This window comes from Falco rusticolus, chromosome 11 (assembly GCF_015220075.1).
Source record: "Falco rusticolus isolate bFalRus1 chromosome 11, bFalRus1.pri, whole genome shotgun sequence".
In the NCBI taxonomy this organism is placed as follows: Eukaryota; Metazoa; Chordata; class Aves; order Falconiformes; family Falconidae; genus Falco; species Falco rusticolus.
In genome coordinates this window covers 24,192,764-24,214,134 of record NC_051197.1, presented here as the reverse complement: position 1 = coordinate 24,214,134, position 21,371 = coordinate 24,192,764, and the positions used below count along the sequence as shown (strand labels likewise).

At 39.5% G+C, this 21,371-nt stretch overlaps 2 protein-coding genes and 1 long non-coding RNA gene across 4 annotated transcripts in view; 2 read left to right on the top strand and 1 right to left on the bottom strand.

The window, feature by feature from the left end:
- Nucleotides 1-1,287, top strand: part of CFH (complement factor H) — a 34,054-nt gene extending 32,767 nt beyond the window's left edge. For both annotated transcript variants that reach the window (XM_037404115.1, XM_037404116.1), the window contains 3 exons: nucleotides 64-264; nucleotides 569-766; nucleotides 917-1,287. In XM_037404115.1, the coding sequence (XP_037260012.1) occupies nucleotides 64-264; nucleotides 569-766; nucleotides 917-927 (410 nt within the window). In that variant the 3' untranslated portion in view covers nucleotides 928-1,287. The remainder of the gene's footprint in view (nucleotides 1-63; nucleotides 265-568; nucleotides 767-916) is intronic.
- LOC119155434 lies at nucleotides 925-4,560 on the bottom strand. Its single transcript, XR_005106726.1, has 2 exons — nucleotides 4,047-4,560; nucleotides 925-3,457 (listed from the first exon to the last, which is right to left on the bottom strand). It is a non-coding gene; the product is annotated as an uncharacterized LOC119155434 (long non-coding RNA).
- Nucleotides 4,561-6,107: 1,547 nt separating this feature from the next.
- Nucleotides 6,108-21,266, top strand: AKNAD1 (AKNA domain containing 1). Its single transcript, XM_037404424.1, has 16 exons — nucleotides 6,108-7,663; nucleotides 8,208-8,330; nucleotides 8,654-8,762; nucleotides 8,891-9,042; nucleotides 9,148-9,207; nucleotides 9,700-9,833; nucleotides 10,204-10,339; nucleotides 10,958-11,121; nucleotides 11,631-11,724; nucleotides 12,329-12,432; nucleotides 13,769-13,854; nucleotides 15,315-15,437; nucleotides 15,524-15,634; nucleotides 16,395-16,476; nucleotides 17,296-17,437; nucleotides 18,072-21,266. Exons 1-16 carry the CDS (start codon nucleotides 6,623-6,625, stop codon nucleotides 18,189-18,191), a joined length of 2,781 nt encoding a protein of 926 aa, XP_037260321.1. The 5' UTR covers nucleotides 6,108-6,622; the 3' UTR covers nucleotides 18,192-21,266.
- The last annotated feature ends 105 nt before the right edge of the window (nucleotides 21,267-21,371 follow it).

Here is a 21,371-nt window from a genome sequence, read left to right as displayed (position 1 = left end):
AAAACAAGGTACCTGCGGTGCAGCTGTATGAAGTCATGACACTCTTCTTATGCCTTTTTCAAGTGGCCTGTACAGCATCTGAAGAAGACATGGACAGAAACAATATTGAGCTGAAATGGGTCACAAAAACAAAGCTGTATTCCACATCGGGTGACTTTATTGAATTTCAGTGTAAAAGAGGATATGTGGCGGACCCAGCATCTTCGCCCTTCAGAGTGCAGTGTGTGATGGGGACGTTAGAATATCCACGGTGCAATGAAGGAAGTAAGTCATCTCCACTTCAGCCACAGCTTAGCTGCTGTGTTGTTGCATTTTTAGTGCTGAAGCTGAGGGGAAAGCCTTTAACTTTCCTGGGAGAGGGCCTGGGGAGGATCCAGGGTGAGGGAGCATCCTGTAAGCTGCAGGTGGTGAGGGTCAGTGTTCCTGGGAAGCCGTTGACCAGCATACCTGAGCTGGATAGACTGCTGGGGAAAGGGCTCTCAGGGGCTCTGGGCTGGTACCTACAGTTACAGAGCATCAGTTGTCCAGTGTGAAGCCTACAGGCAAATAACGAAAGAATTTTTTGCAGAGAACTGTACATTGCAGGAGGAGGTTATGAATGCTAATAATATTCAACTACAGTCACCAAGGCCATCGAGCACTTCCACCTATCGCTCTGGAGATTATATTTCCTTTAACTGCAAATGGTCATACAGCGTAGTTTCACCCACAGAGAAACTTCATGTAGAGTGCCTGGATGGAGTGATTTCATATCCTGCATGTGCCAGTAAGTGCTCCGTGCCAAGACACAGGGTGGCAGGGGTGGGCTGTAGGAGGCAGCTTTGCTGAAGTTGCCTGTCCACTACTCTGAGGAACCACTGTGGTGCGTCTGGCTTGGCCTTCATGCCTTCTCTCCTTTTCTCTCTTTATGCTGCAGGGTTATTCTGATAAATGGGAATGGCATGAAGGAGCCCAGCTGTGGAAACAAATCCCTCCACTGACCCAGTGATTTGAGCTCAATTTTTCCTGGTGTTTCCCATCTTGCTGTGCATTGTTTGCAGCTTAGCCAACGTTCTGTCTTGGAATTTGTTACTGTTTTTATTGTTGGATGATTATGTTTACATTTTCTCCATGCTATCCATTTATGTAAATGTATTTACCTTTTATCCATCTGAATGGTTGTGCTTACAGTTTATCCAGTCTGTATTAATCTCACTGTTACTTTTATCAGCTATTGTGTCCCAAAGTAGGCTGGCTTTGGTGGCATGCTGAAACAAGAATTAAAGTTCAAAAGTGATTTCATCATTAGGAAGCAGAGTGTGTTTGGCCTTGTCTGCTCCTAACCTTCTTCATGCACTTGCATGGAAACTACTCTGGGGTCGTGGCAGAGGTGAGTGTCCTGATCAGGACAAGCAAGTGGCATCTCCTTTAAACAACTCAAGGAAGTCTCTGGATCACAGACCTAGCTCTTACGGGGGACTTGAGCCTCCCCGGCACTTGCTGGAAGGGCAAGATGTTGGGATGCAAGTAATTGGGATTTCTGCATGGAGGTGGGGATAACTTCTTGGTCCAGTTCCTGGAATGGGGCCTCATCTTTATGTTTTGTAGGAGCATTTCTGATGATGTCTTGATGGGGCCAGGACCTTCATTACTTACTAGTAGTTGATCCAATGTATCAGGTACCTGCTGCACCTGATGTATGCCAATGTGTTGCAGCTAACCCATTTGTTTATCACTGATGTCTTGCTTGTCAGGGGAAGGCTGAGGAAGTGGGTCTACTACCTCTTACATATGGGACTTCGTAGATGAAACTCAGTTCCTTTTCTTGCTAGTCACTTTTCTAAGGGTTTTTGAAAGGCAGCGTGGGCAGCTCACCTGGCACTGGGCAGCAACGGGTAGTTTTGTGTTGGCCTTCTGTGCCTTCACCTCAGAGGGTTATTTCCTTATCTAATTCCACTAAGGTCACAAAAATCAAGTAAACTAGCATGCCGCATTTGTGTATAAAGGAGCTTATTTCAATATTCATGTAGGGTATTGATAGGGGTTGATTTCTCTCCACGAAGTAAGGCAAGAAATACTTCTGTTGTTCCTTTTGCTGGATAAAGGTGACTTCAGAACAGCTAAATCTTTGCTTTGGCAGTCCCATACCCCAAAACTGGACTCATTTTCTTAGAGTAAGATGTGAAGAGAGAAAAGGCAAGCTGACTTCCTGAGCACAGACAGGTCTTTTTAGCAGGGACCTGGAGAAGAGGGAGCCCTTCAGCTCAAAACCAGATAAATCAATGCTGAAGGTCCCCCCTAGAAGAGTGGGCTCTAACAGGGGATGCATGCACGCGTAAGATGTTCCATTGGTGTGGAGGAATAAAACATTAGGACTTATCTCTTCACCCCCTCCCAAAGTTTTACCGATATTTAATACCCAGGTTTGACAGTGGCAATTCACTTGGTCAGTATGTCAGAGAGTTCCATGTTACCTATGGTACTGTTGGGGGGGGGGGGGGGGGGGAGTGGGTTCTCTGCCATGCAGAGGAGTTCACAGTGGCACTCATTTGTTTGCTTTCAACACATTGCAATGCATTGTGTTTGTGTGTGCCCAGTTAAGTGCATTTGTGGATTATATTTAGTTTTAACCAAACTGGCACCCAGCCCAAGTTTTATTTCAGCTGTTATAAGGCTGCAAAGGGAAAGCGAGCACCAGCAATAGAATTCCTTCCTCGAAACTTCTGTGTGGGAGCTGTTGCTGGATGTTTTCAATTTTGGAGCAGACTTCCATGAGAATGAGAAAATGAGGGAACTGTTTTGTGGCTAGGAAAGCATGTAGCCCCAGTGTTGGTGGGGCTCTTACAAGGCTGCCAGGGGAATGGCTAACTCCCACAGGTGCTGGATACCGTTCTCTACTGCAGTCCACTTGCCTGGGCAACATGTCATATCATCCTTGAAGGGATACTTTTCCTTAACACTTGACAGGAGCCACCACCAGAACCTGAGGATTTGTGTCCCTCTTCCAATTGCCTTGTCAATGCTCCCTTCTCTAAAAAATGAGCCTTGCTGCTTGGCTTCCCTACCCTCTAATTCTGAACTACTAGCCCACTATCAGAGCAGCCAGGTGATAACGTGCTCACCTGGATGACAGCTAAAATCTTTTTGCATAGCCCACAGCTCCTTCAGGGACAGGGGTCAAGTGGTTACCTCCTGTTCTTCCTCCTCCTCCAGTTCCTGTTGTGGCCCTGCTGCATCCTCCATTACTAAATGAGCTGTTTTTCATGTCCATTTCTTCTTCTGTGTAGGGGTCACTGATACAGACATGGGTTGTTCCTCTGCATCACCTGTTGCCAGGATCTGGGTAGCCACAGTGCCCATCACAGGGTTCTGAGTAACTGCAGTACCTGCTGTTGGGGCTGGAGTAGCCACAATGCCCAGTGCAGGTGTCTGACTAGCCACAGTGCCTCTCACGGGGGTCTTGCTTTGAAGAATCAGTCTGCAATATGCAGGTGAGCAGAGGTTATCTTTATTCGGCAGCACTGGGTGCATGGGGCATCGCTCCACCAAAGTCATGCACACCAAGGGAGCCTTTCAGCCCCCTCTTTATACAAGTCACTCATGTTTATTCATTAACTTTCTGGGAACTCATTAACATATCTTGTGCCTGGACAATTAGCACACTCCCATTCAAGGATTTAGTATATCTTCAAGTTAACAATATTAACATATCTTGTGCCTGGACAATTAGCACACTCCCTATGTCACCTGTTTGAGGATTTAGTACATCAAGTTAACAATAAGGGTCTCCTCAGATAAACATGAGCACACTGTTCCTTAAATAAATCATATATGGCTCCTTATTCAGTCTGAGTAGCTGCAGTGCCTCACTGCAGGACCTGGAATACCCACAGCTGGTTGCTTAATTCTCAGCAAAATCAGAACCACATTTAGTTTTCCTAGAAATAGTATCAGGACCAGCAATAGGCAGGTTTCAACAGCCCAAGGATATTCAAAATTTTCAAAATTCTTAAATACTTCTGTAACTAGCCTGGAGAAGAAGGGGGAGATGTAGGAAGATGTCTCACCCATAGGTTGGCTGTCTGAGGAGAATGGGCAAAAGGTGTAATTAGTGGTAGTTCCCATGGGATGGCACCCGAAGTACACAGGTGACGACCAAACTGATCACACAGACCAGCTTAGTTTCAGGACCAAGGATTCTAACATGCCACAAGCCAGTACTGCAAAGCACAGCAAAACAAGAACCTTAGCCCAGGCCCCAAGGGTGATAAATACTAAACCAGCAAACACAAGCTTAAAGTAAGGTGTTGTATAATGTAACTCTGAGAACAAACAAAAAAAAACACCACCACCCCCCAAAAAAAAAACCAACAGTGTGGCCAGTGACTATTAAAACAATAAAATGAATGCTTACAACACATTGATTTTGACATGCTCTGGTCAGATCTGTCGTTATCTCAACCCTTCAGGCCCCTCGTTGGGCACCAGAAGGGACCGTTGTGGTTTAAACCCAGCCAGTAACCAAGTACCACGCAGCCACTTGCTCACTCCCTGTCCCCAGTGGGATGGGGAGTAGCATCAGGAAAACATTAAAACTTGTGGGTTGAGGTAAGAACAACAATTGAAATAAAATACAGTAATAATAACCATCGTAATGAAAAAGAGAGAGGAATAAAACCCAAAGGGGAAAAAACCCCAAGTGATGCACAATACAGTTGCTCACCACCTGCTGACTGATGCCCAGCCAGTCCCCCAGCAGTGATCGGCCCCTCCTGGTCAACTCCCCCCAGTTTATATACTTATATCACATAATCCTGCCACAAATGCCCCGCTGTATCCCATCGTGCCCCCCTACTGCCCCGCTGTATCCCATCATGCCCCCACAAATGCCCCACTATATCCCAAAATGCCACAGAAATTCCCCCACTATATGCCATAATCCCACCTAACACACCCTTACATCTCATGATACCCCATAAAAATGCCCCAGTATATCCCATCATGCCCCACAAGTGCCTCACTATATCACATAATGCCCTACTATCACCATGGTATATCCCATAACACTTGGAAAATGCCTCACTATATCCCATAGTCCCCCTTAATGCTCTGGTATATCCCATCATGCCCCACATATGCCCCAGTACATCCCATAATACTTTGGAAACACAAATGCATCACTATATGGCATAATCCCCACTAATACCTTTTCAGTATCCTTAAGGGATGTGGCGAGGCTGTTATGAGGCAATATGGGATATAGCGGGGCATTACGGGCATCATGGGTTATAGGGGGGTGTCAGGAGTCTGCCCAGGCCCGACCACCCACCTCCTGCAACTGGCCCCCCCTCTGGACACCTCTGGGAAGATTTTTGGGGGTTCAGGGATGTTGGGGTTAGTCAAGTTAGTGTTAGGGTTAAGGCTATGGTAGCTACGTCAGGGGCCCCACGCCAGCGGTGGCCTGACGGGAGGCAGGCAGGTACGTCAGGGGCCCCACGCCCGGCAGCGGCCTGACGGGAGGCAGGTACGTACGTCAGGGGCCCCACGCCCGGCAGCGGCCTAACGGGAGGCAGGCAGGTACGTCAGGGGCCCCACGCCCGGCGGCGGCCTGACGGGAGGCAGGTACGTCAGGGGCCCCACGCCCGGCAGCGGCCTGACGGGAGGCAGGTACGTCAGGGGCCCCACGCCCGGCAGCGGCCTGACGGGAGGCAGGTACGTACGTCAGGGGCCCCACGCCCGGCAGCGGCCTAACGGGAGGCAGGCAGGTACGTCAGGGGCCCCACGCCCGGCAGCGGCCTGACGGGAGGCAGGTACGTCAGGGGCCCCACGCCAGCGGCGGCCTGACGGGAGGCAGGTACGTCAGGGGCCCCACGCCCAGGCCCCCGCTGCTGGCCGCCCACCTGTTCCCGAAGGCCCTGCTCGGGGGCAGCTCCAGCAAGCGCAGCAGCAGTGCGACTGTTTCCCACAGCCAACAAAGCAACGCAGCCATACACCTGTCACCTATAGGAAACCGGTGCTGTAAGTGTGCTGATTTCTGCTTGTGGTGACCACAGTGCATGTGATGAAGCTGCCAAGCCTGTACCTTACTTCAGTATCATATTACTTCATTGTATTTTATCTGACAAAAGAGGGCAAGAAATCAAAAAAATTATTTTAGTCTGGTGCAGAAGCTGAAGAAACACTCTGTAAGTGGCAAGGTGAAGTGTGAGAAAGTGTATTTTTTTATTTTAACTGATGTTTAATTCTGCTGGCTCTGTTACCAATTTTTTGTTTCTAGAACGTTACAAAAGGAATTAACGAGCAAAGACAGTTACCTGGTGCTAAGCTCAATTCTCCATTTCCCAATGCCTTTGTCATTCATGTCTCTGTATCTCCCCCAGCAGTTAATCCAGACTTGCACGTGTAAGAGTGAAAAGGAAACATCCATGTCAGCGGCGTGGTCCTAAAAAACCTACAGTAGGTACAAGACAAAACACATTCGAGAATAAGATGTACTTCAGTATAACATTATTATTACTCATACATTACAGATTTTGATTGCTGCAGTAATAAAAAGTCTATCCAAAATCAGAAAAGCAATGGCATTCATATTCTACGTAGACTGGATACGGAGACTATGAAAAAGTGCAAACCATGAGACTGGATGAAAACCCAAATGAATAGTTCATTTTCAGATGAATTAGGCTGTATCACAGATGCAACAGATGAGGAACACGACGACTTACCTTATGATGGAGATGTAGGAATAACCTGTAAACACAGTAAAAATTTCTACAATTTGAATGATTGTACTTGTACAAAAGATACATCTGTTATTTTAAATTTTGACTCTTCTGAAGGTAACAAAAACATAAAAGGAACAGCAAATTATGAAACTTGTCCACAGCCTGAAGAATTCTGCAGTTGCCACAGAGGTGCCACAGGAACAATGGGAATTTCAGTTGAAATGCCTGGAAGTGAAGCTTCCTTTAAGAAGGAATTACCTGTTTGTAGTTTTAGTAAACTAGATGGCAAAGAATATCTAACTCACTCAAAAATGTCCAATGTCCTTTTGCGTCATTTTTCTAAGGGTGAGTTAATGAGCACATGCCAGTTAATCGAACGTGAGACAATACCAGAGACATCCTTTACTGAAAGTATTGATGACACTGTGGGCAAACCTGAGCCTTCAGAACACGTCAAAGACCCTTCGGTGCACGAACAATGGGGAACTAACTTTGAAGAGTATCACTTAGAAAAACACAAGGAAGTAAACACCCATAATAAAAATCAAAATTTTCTAAACAAAAAGATATGTGTTCCTAAGAAACCCATTTCTTACACTGTTATGTGTGGCTGCAGACAAGAAAATTCACAACTGATTGGCGAAAAAGAAGATACACACATCTTGCAAAACACGAAAGAAGAGAGCGCCCTGTTTAAGAAAACAGTTTCACCTTGCGAGCTCAAATATGGCCAAGGTCAAGGTCACTACTGCCTTCCTGATGTCTCCAAAGTTGCTTCAGAAGTTAAAGTACCAAAAAGAAGCGACAACATTAACTCAGTTCCTACCATTGAAAGAGCAAAATCCTTCCCTATTTTGCAAAGTAAATCAGTAATTGTGAAAAACGTTCTAGAAAATAAGAACCATTCTGTAGAGAACAGAAAAGAAATAAGCATTCCAGAACTGCTGCAACAGCTAAAGGTAATTAAGATGCTTTAAGATAAATTCTTAATACTTGGTAGAGTGGCTTTACCAAAGAAGATACTCTGTGTCCAGTAAAATCTAAGATGGCTAGTTCATGTAGGCAGCCTATAGGCATCAGTGAGTTTATCACTTTAGTCAACAGCTGTTTTCACAAATAGAATTGTGGGACTGAATTTATATGGAACTTTCATTACCAAATATTTAATGATGCTCTGGCATATTATTTGCGATAAAGCATCCTATCAAATCATTAGGAAATTCACTATAAATTGTTATTTCTAGTATTATATGTAAATGTTGAAATTAATCAAGATTACTTTAACTTGCAAGTTTTTCTTCATGTATTTTTATACTGGCATTTATTGACAGGTCAGTTCCTTTTTAAAGGATTTGTTTGACCACAGCATTTCTCTTATTGTAGTAAATATCTTTTAAGGTTTGTTAGTAATTAGATAATCACTTCTCAATTTCATACCCTCCCATGGAGTTCACTTCCAGAGCTATACAGATGCTGAAGATCATTCCTAGATTTGTATCTTAGCAAATTGTTCAAGATGTAACAAGTTTTAATAGTTTTCCCTACTATTTCCTGGCTGCAAACAAGATGCTGACACAGCATGCTGACACCCAGAATCACACTGACCACCTGAGATTGAATCCCAAGGTAAATCTCTCAAAATAGACACATTTTTTTAAAACTCATTCTCCTTTATCTCTAGGACCATGATTATTCCCAAAACCTGTTTTGTCACCTTTATATTGTACTTACCATTTATATAAAATCTTTAGATTTTCAGACAGAGTTGAAGTATTTCAGTATTTATGCAATAAGACGCTATACATATATCGAACTATAACACAGAAAATTACATGGGATTGTTATATATATATAATAAACATTTCATTAATAACTTATACTATGTATTTTGAGTTATTTCTGATTTTGTGTCCAGAATTTTTCTGTAACCAAAGTTCTCATTTTAACAGATACTTCCTCAGTCAGATTTTCCAAATGCCAGCACTGCCATTTACTCAAAAGACGCTGGGACATCCTCTGAAGTCTTTACGTTACATGCTCCTATACAATCTACACATGGTTTGTCTAAAGCAAGAAAATAAAATTACAGCAACTATGCAAATTACTTTTACACAATTTGATAGAACTTTTGAGTAGACTTTTTGGACAGAAATTCCAGTTGATTGATCTTATCTTGTATTATGTAGGATCAGAGTCTGGAACAGCAGCATTGGCATTACCAGCAGCTGGTACAATAGAAGCAGGCTGTCGAAATCCTCCTTATTTACTGCCAGAACTAACACTAGGAGAAAAGATGTCTCAAGTACTAAAGGATCAGACAGATCAACTGCTAAAAAAAGTAAAGAGCTCTGTTTCTATACTTTGCACTGATGCTCCAATTCTATATTCATTTGGCATATTTGTTTTTAAAATTCCAAATAAAAGTAGTATTTTTGTCTTGAAGGTGGAAGACTTTTCTAACCATATGACCCAAGAGACATTCCTTTTACAAGACCGCTATCTGGTAAATTAATTTATGTATTTTCAGCTATCTGAAACGTACTTTAAATGGCTGTAGACTCGCAATTTGCTGGCAAGGTACTCCATGTTTTCCTCCAACAGACATTTAAAAATGCTCTTTTTCTCAGTTTTTTTTCCACAGTTTAAGAGGCAAAAATGAAGGTGGTCAGTAGATGGCTGGATTCTTAAATCTGTTTTAAGGATTAAAATTAAAAACTATTAGTGAAAAGCCTAAAGTTGCCATATAAGTTATGAATTTTGACATGTAGGCTATCAGTTTGGAAGTCATGGTTTAGTATTTCACTTGTACATAGTAGAGCAGCACAGAGCACTGGGTGGTTATATAAGATGCAATCCTGTCCCAATGCAGAGCAGTACCAAAATTGTTACCACCATCACTGCAAACGGCATCTCGCTTACACAGCATAAGTAGCTATCACTGTGGCTTGCCAAATCATAATGACATTTGCTATTGAATTATTTCTTATTGGTGAAGGAATTAAATCAATTGAAAAAATACCTTGATGCCTTGGAAAGGAATTACTTAACAGCTAGAGAAGAGCATCGTAACTTACAGCTGCAGAACTACAAGGACAAGTCTGTCAACGTTGGAGAGTTTGATCCTGAAAGGTTAGAAGATAAGTGCTTAGTAGTACATGAGTGTATTTTTCATATTTTAAGTGTTTGAAAAACACTTTTAAAAAACCACATTATTTTACTTATCCATTAGAATTCTTCTGAAGTGAACACAGTATCTTCATGTTATATGTGGTAAATTAGAAGTGGTTTGGCCAAAATTCATCTTGGGCATTATATGTCTTAGCTGAATTAATCAATTGGGTATCTCAATTGTAAGTACTTAATGGAGTTCACTGAGATTCTTTTAATTCATTTTTTTTCCTATGGAAGTGTACTGCAATGCCCAATATTGTTATCAAAGAAAGAAATAGAGCATCGGTTCATACAGGTTTCACTAACTGTGTATTGCAATTTGGTTTAGAGAAGTGGAAGGGGAAATATTCAGACTTGGCATGGTGCTCGAAGACATCCAGGAACAAAGTGATGACAGCCAATTCAACTTGTCATCTTTGCTTACTTCCTGCGAATCTGCCAATTCATCGTACTCTCCTTGTGAGGTAACTCAGTGAGTTTTATTATTTAAAGACTACAGTTACTCTGTTTTACTGATGCAAATCCGAAGAACCTCAGTGTGGTTGACCTGTTGTATGTTCTCTAATAAGAGCATGATGCTTTTAGATAGCGTGTTACTTCAAAGAAAGTATTTTTTCATTAAATATGCACTTCATAATATTTCATTAATTGTAATAGAAACCTAAGTATAAAAACACAGGTACACTGAATATTCTTAATCCCAGCTTCGAAAGCATTTCGTTCAGAGTAAGAAAATACAAGCAGCTACCTGAATTTTTGGCATTAATCACTATCATTTAGTTGGAAGTAGTACTATCTTGTTTGTCCAAGATTCTTGAACTGCAGAGTTACTGTATGACCAAATGTTACTGTGCTATAGAAAACAGTTTACTGCTAAGTATGGTAATATTTTGTTCTGGATCATAAACACACACAAATAATCTCATGGCCTTCTACAAACCTACAGGTAAGTATCACCAAATGCTTTTACAGTCAATGTTTTAGAAGATATTTTTTTTTTCTGTATCCTAAGTTAGAGACACTCAGAAAGGTACTTCCAATGCAGTGACCACATGTATCTATGCTATGGTTACTTTGTACAGAGCTCGGTAGTTTCAAGCATTGCTGACCCTCCAGGAAGAAGAGGTACTGAAACTGCATTTCTTCACAAGAACAAGGAGGGAGGAGAAAGTCAGACAACTGATGTAATCCCAGAGACAAATCAATTTTCTTTAGAAGGCAACAAGTGCAATCTTTGTCTTCGCATGTAAGTGAAAACCTTGGAACAGTTGAAGTTTTTATAAAAATCTTGCCTAAAATCTGCTGAATATAAGAAATTGGGATGTCTGAAAGCAACAGGAATATTTCCCAAGTAAGGCTTTTACAGAATTCTGTAACTACATACCCCAGAATTCCTTCCAGTCTTGCATTCCTGCCTTTCTGGGTCATATGGACCTTCAATTTCCCGAAGCAAAACACTATCATCACTTTCACTAGACGTTAAATCATACCTCTGAATAAAATTCATTGCAACTAGACAAATTCAGGATTTGAATGACTAATCAAAGTACAGTGCCAATAAGACATTATTTACCAATATTTGAGTGGCATTTTTAATTTTAAAAGGGAGGTATGCAGATACTTACACAATTAACCACCAAAACTTTATGAAGCAATTCTAGATACTCCCCAGGAGGGCGGAGATGGTATTTCATAGATGTTAATCATCTTAATGAGATTAGAAAAATAAACCAAATTGTTTCCCCTTAAATTCAGGTTACAAAAGAGAGCTGAATCAACCTCCACAAGAGAAACAGAGCCTCTGAGAAAAGGAGGTCTGCTAGCAAACAAGCATTCTTCCAACATAATGGTATGAGATCTGTTTCCATAGTCACTTTTTTTTTTAAACTTAGATTATCTTATTCACCTTTGAGATCATACAGCATTTTTCTCTTAAGTTTTTGCACAGCTTAATGGCTTAGCTTTTGAGCTACTACAGCATGTCATAGCATTGCTGAATTTGTTTCCAAAGGAGAAGTTTAAGGACTATCAAACATTTTTAAAATCTGTGATAAAGCTTACTTATTCTGCAAAGACTTAACTGTGTTTACTAACCTGCCTTTATTATTTGCTCAGAGAACAAAACCCAGAATTGCATGCCTACAAAGATACTTAATTATAAGGCACTGAGAGGAATCAAGTCAGCATATGCTAATCCTCCCCAAAGCAACATGAAAACATGCCTTAAATTCCAACTTCACACAAAAAGGTGCTCATATTTTGTCCACTCCGCTCTACAGGTAGAATTGGGAAAAAATAAATCAAGTTGTAGCATTGATGGCAACTAAAAGCAGTGTAGAAGTGATATGCAAATGATGCCACTGTTTACACTATCCTGTTTGATATCTAATACAGTTAGAGATACACAGTAATATAAACAATTGTAAATTTGTTTTGCCTTCTGGGTGCAACAGAGATTCCTTTCACCTGAGGAAAAACATGCTGCTGAAGGTCTTGCATCCCATAGTTGGGGTACATCAACTCAAAAATTTAATGCTGATGAAGAAAGTATGAAAAGGTAAGTGTATTACATATTTTGACTAGTTATAGACATGGTTTTCTACAGTTAAGTGAACAGCTACATGCATGTACACTGATGCGTGGCTATACTGGACTCTGCACGAAATGCCGAATATTGTCTTAATATATATGAGAGGATGACATTTTCAAGTTTATCACCAGTTAATCACATAAGGTATGTGATCTACCAGATGACAAATAGAAAAACTCCCATCAATTTTATTTGTAATACGAATATAATCCTTTTTTAAAGTAGCCCATCTTAGTGGACCAGTGTAAGGTTTACAGTGCTTAAATGGCGGAGATATTTCAAAAGTGTATTAAGAAAAGAAGCTTTGTCTTTGTTCTCTATTCAGCAATGCACGTCAGCATCCCAAATTGGGATGACTGCAAACTGTTCAGCAATGAACAACATTTATCGTTGTCATGAACTACTCTGGTAGGCCTGGAAGCCCGCCATATCGATACATCTGCTTATACTTCAAGTGTAAGGATCACTCTGTAAATTTTCATTTCCAGAAATGTCAGTGTGATATAATAATTCTGCATGGGATATTTTGGAGTCTGAAATTTTGGCAAATTAAATCTCCAACCAACCAAAGCTAGATCTCATAATACATGTGGTGTAGAACACAATAATAGTCATTTAAATATGCCCTGAAATTATTTTACAGAGTAGAAGTTAACGTTTGTCTCACCTAGCTTCCTTTTTTTTTTTTTCTGTCATACAAAAAGTTAGCTTAAGCTTCTAATCATTATTTTCATGAATGGGTGGAAAATTCTCCAAATAAATTTGATGATACTGTATACTCTTAAGTTGAAAATAATGTCAAATAACACAAACAATGAATTTTGTTCTTGTTCTCTCAGAAGGTACATCTCAAGTATTCCTTTAATTATCCAAAGGCAGTAAAATTAAAGCCTTAATAGCTCTAAGTTACTAAGAAATCATTGATAATTGATTGCTATTGACAATATTTTGATGCAACAAGCGAACACATATATAAATACATAGGAATTCATACTACTTTGCTACTGAGATGTCTATACAAAGACCTCTACTTTTAAAGATTTTTAAAAGCTCTGGTAAGTCAGGGTCCTTCTGTCAGAATGTGTCCTTTAACTAAACGGGTCTTTATTTTGCAAGTAGTTAGTTTTTAATTTAAGCTTGTACTTACCACCTTTTCAGGTATTTGATACAGGTAGAAGTCTTTCTATGAGTAAGCCTTCTCCTTAACTAGGAAGTGGTCAAGCATTACTATAATATGCTCGTAAGGCTTGTCATAAAGGTGCTAAGATAGAATTAAAGTATCATTCTGTTTTCATTTTCAAAGAAATACAAACATCCAGGAAAGCAAAACTGGAACATGTTCACTCCTCATTCAGAGAAAACCAACTGATTTATCAGATACCAACCTGAGTAAGTAGTGGCATACAAAGGTCTTAACTGTACTCATACCTACTATGGAATCCTGTCAAGTAGTACATTCCTGTCACTTAGCAACATGAAAATTGTTTTTTAGTTTTAACAGATGTTACTGCTTAGCACAGCACACAGAATAAAAAGGAGACTGAAGAGGACACCAAGTCAAATTCACCATGGAAGTCTCAGTGACAGACCAAGAGGCAACAGACAAGCTGCAATAGAATTTCCAGTTAGATATGAACAAAAGTTTTAACTCAGGGTCTAGTCAAACATTGAGACTGTTTGCTCTACAGAGGCTGTGGCATCTCTGTCCTCAGAGATACTCAAAATTCAGCTGGACAAGGTCTTCAGCAACTTCATCTAAGTCGGTCCTGCTTTGAGAGGGGATTGGGTCAGACAATCTCCAAAAGTCCTATCATACCTGAATTACTCTTCTAATTCTAATTCACCTTTTTAGTTAAGTTTCCAAAAACTACTACTAACATTTTCAGCAACATAACATCGGTGTGTACACAGTGCTTTGATTTTGCTTTTTCTCCTTATCATGTGCATATATTTCATGTCCTAGCAGGATATTCCAAACTTGGCGACTGCAACGTTTCATACCAGTACTTCCACTTTAGATTTTGGATTGAACTTTCTTATTTTGCATGAAAACAAAGGAAAAAAAGTTTTCCTAAATCTTTGATCCATTCAGGGTTAACACAGACTGGAAATATTCTCCTTTCTCAGTCCAGCTCCTAATATAATTTCACCAAATCCAAACTAGAGCCCATACAGGCTACTGTGAGCTAGTTAAGTCAGCTGTAAAGTCATCCAAGACTCCAGCTCTTGGAGGTTCACTAAGAATCCGTCAGCATTTGTTTCTCTTGGGGCATCCCCCTTTTACCTTTCCACTGCAGAATACTCTGAAGCTGTTAGTACCCCACAACTGAAGAGGAACAGCACGAGCTATCCTAGATTCAGTTTTATGTCTGAGTATCTAGGTTATTCTTACCTTTGGTCCACCTGCTGTCCTTCACTTCTCTGTGATATCCTTTCATTTCAATATAATACACAGGGGCCATTATTGTTAATACCGGTTTGTGCAATAGCCAACAGTGCCATACTAGATCCTCCCCAATTCTCTCGTTGCATTCCTCTTAGGCTGCATTGTTTTCACAACACTAAGGACAGGGAGATTGAAAGTTTAAGAACAGTTCTGGGACTGGAAACAACCACCATCAAAAAATACCAACCAAGCTACACTTGAGGCTTACAGTCAGGGCTGAAAGCCAGTCTCTAAAGTTCAATCCCCACCTGTAAAGCAGACGAAAAAGTACTTCAAACTACAGTACTGTTACTGGCAGCAAAGGGCTCAGAAACTATGATGCTAAAACCCAAATAATTACCTAGGTACACCGGCCAAAATTTGTAATATGACAGACCTTTTTAATGTATCTTTGGTATTTTAGGCAGCGATTCAGAAGACACCTCAGCCTACGATTCTTGTAACTATTCACAGAGCAAGGAACTTGTGAACTGCGAGACTAAAAGTTACAAAACATTCAATACAAGACTACATGGAGACAGAAGAGGTATAATAATTGCAAAAACGTTAAAATCTACAGAAAAATATTACTTACAGTGTTTGTTTTTCTAAACAACATGTCTTTGTTTTCAGGACTTAGGTGCAGATGCCATAGAGGAAGCAGAGATCAATTTAAACTCAGGAATTACGAAGAGGCTGTTCAGTCTTGTGCCTTATGCAGAAATAAAAGTTTTGGTTCATCCTGTAAGTATGACAATCACAGGCTAGATTTTGAGGGGCAGAAAGCCACACTGCACGTAACAGGCCAAATTTAATTCAGTATAAGCAACCAGTAGCACTGTGGCTAAACAGTGGATGTATATAGATCTTGTAGACCAAAATCAGCAAATCCAACTTTTACATACCTGGCCAAGTTTAATCCCTATGCCAGACAGCTTTAGACTTCTCTGGTTCCTTATAAGAAAAGTCCCTTCCATATTTTGTTTATGAGAGTAGTATCTCATTTTGCAGTACCACATGGAAGAATATTAAAATTGGGCGTTGCTGTGCCAACTTTTTCAGTGCTAGCGTTACTTAATGTAGTATAAACAAGTACTAAAGAAAATTTCAGCTCTACACTCAATTCGTGTGACATGCAGGGAGTCAAGGAAAACCTAATGTTTTCTGGTTGGTTGGGTTTTTTTTTTTTTTGGTTGGGTTTTTTTTTTCTTTTTAAATGCTTAACATCAGCTTTGGAAGTCACTTATCTCAGACTCCTCTCTATATACTGTTGGAAGAAATCGCATGCAGAAAATAGAAGTTTTCAACAGTGGGAAGAAAAAGTATAAATTAGCTACTTCTGTATATGAATATTATAACACTATAAATCAAAGTAGCATTCAATTTTATTCAGCAGTGATAGATACTTGGGTTTTTATTTATGCTAAATAGAGAAAAAGTGTTAAATACACAGAATTTTTTTTTTTTTTGGCTTTTGTTTTACACATGGCCTTAACAACTCCAGCTTATTCACAAAAAAGAATCTCCACTCAAAAAGCTCAGAAAAATAAGCAGCCATGCGAACCTGTAAACAGACCTTCTGAAAGGTAAGCTGTAGCAATAACTGAATGTAGTACAATAGAAAATGCCACTGTTGAAGATTCAGCATGGAAAAACACTCACAAGTATCATAAGCAGGAGGAATGTTTTCTTTTGCAGTGCATGCTGTACATTAAAATTTTTCTCATTAGTAAAATTAAAATATTTACCCTAAGAGCAAGCGTGAATAATTCTTAGAGTAGCTCTTCCATCTTTCTAATTTCATGAAGAGTAACTATCTGACTTCTTTAGCCAACACATTTAGTAGTAAAAAATAAAAAACCTCACTTTATTAGGGGCTGTTCCCATTCACAGATTTGAAAGCAGGTCTGTATTATTTAAGATGCAATTCTGTTTGCTACCAACCATTTCTTCATAAATAACAGTCCTACTTTTAACGGTTAACATTAATTTACACTGGAAGTCTAGAAAGTAAAATGGATTCTGAACCGTAGCACAGACTAGACAAACTCAGACAAGTTTTGTTACCATGTTTTTTGGACGGCATTACTCAATAGCACTATTGCCTGGAAGTACAGCAGCTTCACTTGAGAATCAATAGCCTAGGCCACTCTGTGAGAGAAAGCTACAGCACCAAGAACGTGATGCTATTATGAGAGCTCCTGACTGCATCCTGGAACGTCATCTTACTACAACACAGATGTAACACTGATTATGATGGACTGTGTTTTACAATTAAATTAAAAATTCTACTCACTGTAAAACTAACTTGCCACTGAGTATGCTATCAAAGTGTATATAATTTATAGTTTAGAAATTTTTTTGCTTACTAAAATTGTATTTTATTGTATATATTTTATCTTTAGGCAAAACTTTGAAGCTGTCAAAACCTACTATTCAAGCACATACGATAAAGTTACCCTTTCACACCAATACTTACCCAGCAAGAAGTCTGCCCAAAGGAAACCCGCAGTCAACATCAGAAACGCCAGTGACTCCAATACAAATGTAAGACTTCCGAGTGAAAATTAAACCCCACACAATTTATCCGGGAAAAGTACATCCCTATGTCACAGTATTGTTGAACATGGGACTAAGAATGGGACATTCTTAGCAAGTCGATTATTATAATCTAAGCATGTCTAACCCATCTGAGGATAAGAGAGAAGGAAGTTAGAAACACAAGTATATGAGTTTATATTTTAGTATATTGCTTCATGCGAGTATGTCAGAGACTTTTTATACAGCTTAGTCCCTCTATAAAAGCTGAATGGGACAGAAAAGGACCGGATCTTAATTATGTTTCATATACTGAAATGAAAAATGTCACCCTAGCAACACAAACCACTATCAAATCCATAAGAAAACCTTCTCAGTACTACAAACATAACCGCACTGGGGCTGCTACTTTAGAAAGGTGTTAAATAACTCTTATTTTTCTCTTTGATTGTGCAATCCTTTGAACCGAGAGGTATTTCCAACATGAATCCTGGAGTGGTTTATCATGACTCAGATTTTTTATTTCTCAACATTTACTCAGAGTGAAAATGCTGCATAGTACCTTAATTAAAACATCACTTTCTATTCTACGTAAAGATTTGTCTTCAGTGTTAGCAAGACTAAACTTTATTATTCCCAACAGATTTTAACTTCTACTCTGGATCATGCCATACAGACAGCAAACAGTTTGAAGAAAGCTACAGAACGAATGGTACGAGTAGTTTCAGAAGATCTAGCTAAAGTTAAAAGAAAACAGCTTTAATTACTCAGTTTCCAATGTTATCATTTTGCTGGTTGATACTGAAGTGTCAGTATATCTGCAGATACAAGATGATAAATACAAAGATCAGAAAGTCAGCTAGCTGACTTTGTCAGCTGTTCCCTAACTATCAGTACTAAACCAAACCAAAGCATATTAGTATTCCACACGTTTATATTCATTTTCAAAACTAGGAACAAATTACTAATTCCACTGAAAGTCTTCAGTACATTAGCTAGCCCTGCTACTGTGTACGGCTATTCTCTAAGCATTCACTTAAGACTTAATAAAAGTTAGCTTAAACAAGCGAAGTTAACTTTTTGACTTTTGATTTTCTCCCACCCCCAAACAGGGGATCTGAGTCATTGCTACATATATTTTTTCCCCTGCAGTAAGCACACGAAAGGGAAACAGCCACTGCACCCGAGACATCTATAAGCATCATGCTAGCATGCCAAGTCATAATTAACATTCATTATTGTAGAGTGCCCTACATTGACAGTTGTTTGTTCTTAAAATATTTCCTCGCACATCCCAGTAACCGAGTCATACCATTTGTTGCCTATGTATTCCTTACAAATTATCCATTTCTTCAATGAGGTGTCCTTACCTTGTACGATACCTGGCTTTGAGATTGTAACTGATGGTAAGTAGGCTGGAAAAGTTTAAAATACTGTAAAAATACAGCAGGCCAAGAAAAGTCATCTATTGTTTTCCTTTTGAAATCCATTTAACTGCAGTGATTAAAAGCAAGCAGTTAACAGCCTTGTATTATCAAGGATGATACTTGCCAAAGAAATTCCACAGTATACAGTGCCTAATAGAAATCAAGTTAAAAGTGACAGTGCATTGCTTAAAAAGGACACTCATTTTCAGGGAAACCTGAATGGTTTTATCAGCTGATGGACACAGAGATAATTTGGACTCTGCTCACACAAGCAGTGACAGCTAAACTTGCTGCTGTGTACCACTGATTTACTAGCCCGAGTCAATGGCTTTTTTTCACGGCCTCTTCCATGCTCCACAGCCAACACCACTATTAAACCTTCTTTTCTCCCCCTTAGGCTCTTGCTGTATATCCTTATATATCAGTTTGCCTCTGCTTATTATCCATGTTTTAGCTTTATTTAGCATAAGACAACAGCACAGATAGTAAAAGGCCCGTTCCCCTGTGCTAGATTAATGTTTTGAATGTCCCTGTTACTACTTTGCAAACGAACTTAATAGTTGAAGTAATTGCTGAAGGCTTCCTAGTTTCAATTAAAAAAAAAAAAAAAGTCTTTTTCATAGAAATCTTTCCACACCACAAGAACAGCTAGACCTTTGGTTTATCCTGAGTCACTGTCTGAACCTGCAGCCCTGGGCCTGAGAGCAAATACCTAAGAAAGAACATATTTATCAACACAAGCACACAGTGACGTTTCCTCAGAACATTCTCCGACAAACCGAAAGCTCAGAGTCCTTCCCTACCAGCAGCACTATATTTGTATTTATTAGCTCTATAAAGGTTTCTCTCTCATGTCAAGATTTAAACCCTTTCATACTACAGTTTAGAGCGTGTCATTACTTCATAACATTTCACGTACTAGATGTCCTTTTGTTCCAAAATTGACAACTGCAAGTTTCACATGTTACTTCACACATTGAATAGGGAGGTAACATGTCTTCCAGTCTGTACATTAACATCATCTCCGAGGCGTCCATCACATACTCCCCCATCCCCTTTTTTCCCTTTGATCAAGTATCCTATTCTAGCCATTCTTGGCATGGAAATTGTTCCATACCTTTGATTTTCCTCTTACTCATCTCTGACTCTTATCCAGATTTTTAGATTGAACTTAAGAAATAAATTACACTTGGAAATACATATCTTTATTATCTAAGGTAATCAGACCAACATCTGTGCTTATGTGAATCTAGGCCCACATGTACAAGCTAGGCAGCTTTTAATACGAAAACAGGAACTTTCAAAATCATAATGTTATCTTGTACATGTACTCTAAAATACTAGGTTTGGGGCTGACACATTTATCTTGATACAACTCTTTCCCATTCCTGATATAACGATTCTTGATGTAGAAGGAAGTGGCTGAGAAAAATCCTTAGGTAAAAAGATACACATCTTCACAAGAACTCACACAAACACACACACTTCTGTAAGAAAACAGGAGCTTTTTTGGGCTATATACTGCTGTCAGCTTTCTTATTTTAAAGCATCTCTATTAATCTATCTTTACAGTAATGTTTGGTTTTGCCTTCTAGAAAAAGTGGGGGATGGATTCCAAAACTCAAAAGTCTTAGTCTTGTATTTATCAGCTATCAAATTCTTAGCTGGTAATAGCACTCAACCCTAAAGCAGACACTTGGAAAAAGTCTAACTGCTGAATACGCAAAAGTAATCCAACATCTCAAGTATTTCTGCAACTCTGTGCAACAAATAAACATCAGTACAATGGATTTTATGTAATACCAAAATCCATTATTTCAGTCCTTAAATATGACGTTTTGGTACCAGTTGTTTTGTTCCGTATTTATTGCTTTTAAGCTTTGGGAATAGGAAAAAAATTGCAACTATATACAGCTTTTACACTGAACTTAGTTCTGCTTGCCAAAGTGTAAGGACTATATACCATTTAAGCACAATTGTTCAATACTGATTTCAAAGTGTTCATCTTTAGTAAGAAAATGTTGGACATAGCATTTTTAAATACGTACTTTTACTCTAGGTTTTTACTGCAGTATTTAGTTAGAAGCTAGAATTCCGAACAACATTATAGATATTTCTGCTATTTTTTCTTTTTTTTTTAGTTTTGATAAACATGAAGTTTGATGAACAAATTAATTTATAAAGGTGTTGCTCCTGCATTTGTGTTGAAAATAAAGTCAGCATTCATTAGATGCCTAACTTGTGTAGGTGCATTGGAAAGCTACAGCCACTTATCCTCATCATGCCCCACGTCCTGCAACATCTTAGAATTACATAATGTTCTCCCATTTCGTTCCTCTCTGATGGGGGGGGGGGGGGGGGGGGGGGGGGGCCGCAGAATTTTACCTTTTTCCACTTTCTAATTCAACTTTGAATAAACTTACCTAGCAAAAATGTTCTCTTAACCCGAGGGCAAAATTAAGGGAAAAGAAACAAAACCACCTTTCTGCAAGGCCAACGAGTACCCTTACAGTTGG

What these genes read in the sequence shown, in the direction of transcription:
- AKNAD1 (XM_037404424.1), top strand. Translation starts at nt 6,623, where the DNA reads ATGAAAACCCAAATGAATAGTTCATTTTCAGATGAATTAGGCTGTATC. An exon ending in AACTGCTGCAACAGCTAAAG is followed by an intron (nt 7,664 to 8,207) that starts GTAATTAAGATG and finishes TTTGTATCTTAG; the next exon opens with CAAATTGTTCAAGATGTAAC. An exon ending in ACCTGAGATTGAATCCCAAG is followed by an intron (nt 8,331 to 8,653) that starts GTAAATCTCTCA and finishes TCATTTTAACAG; the next exon opens with ATACTTCCTCAGTCAGATTT.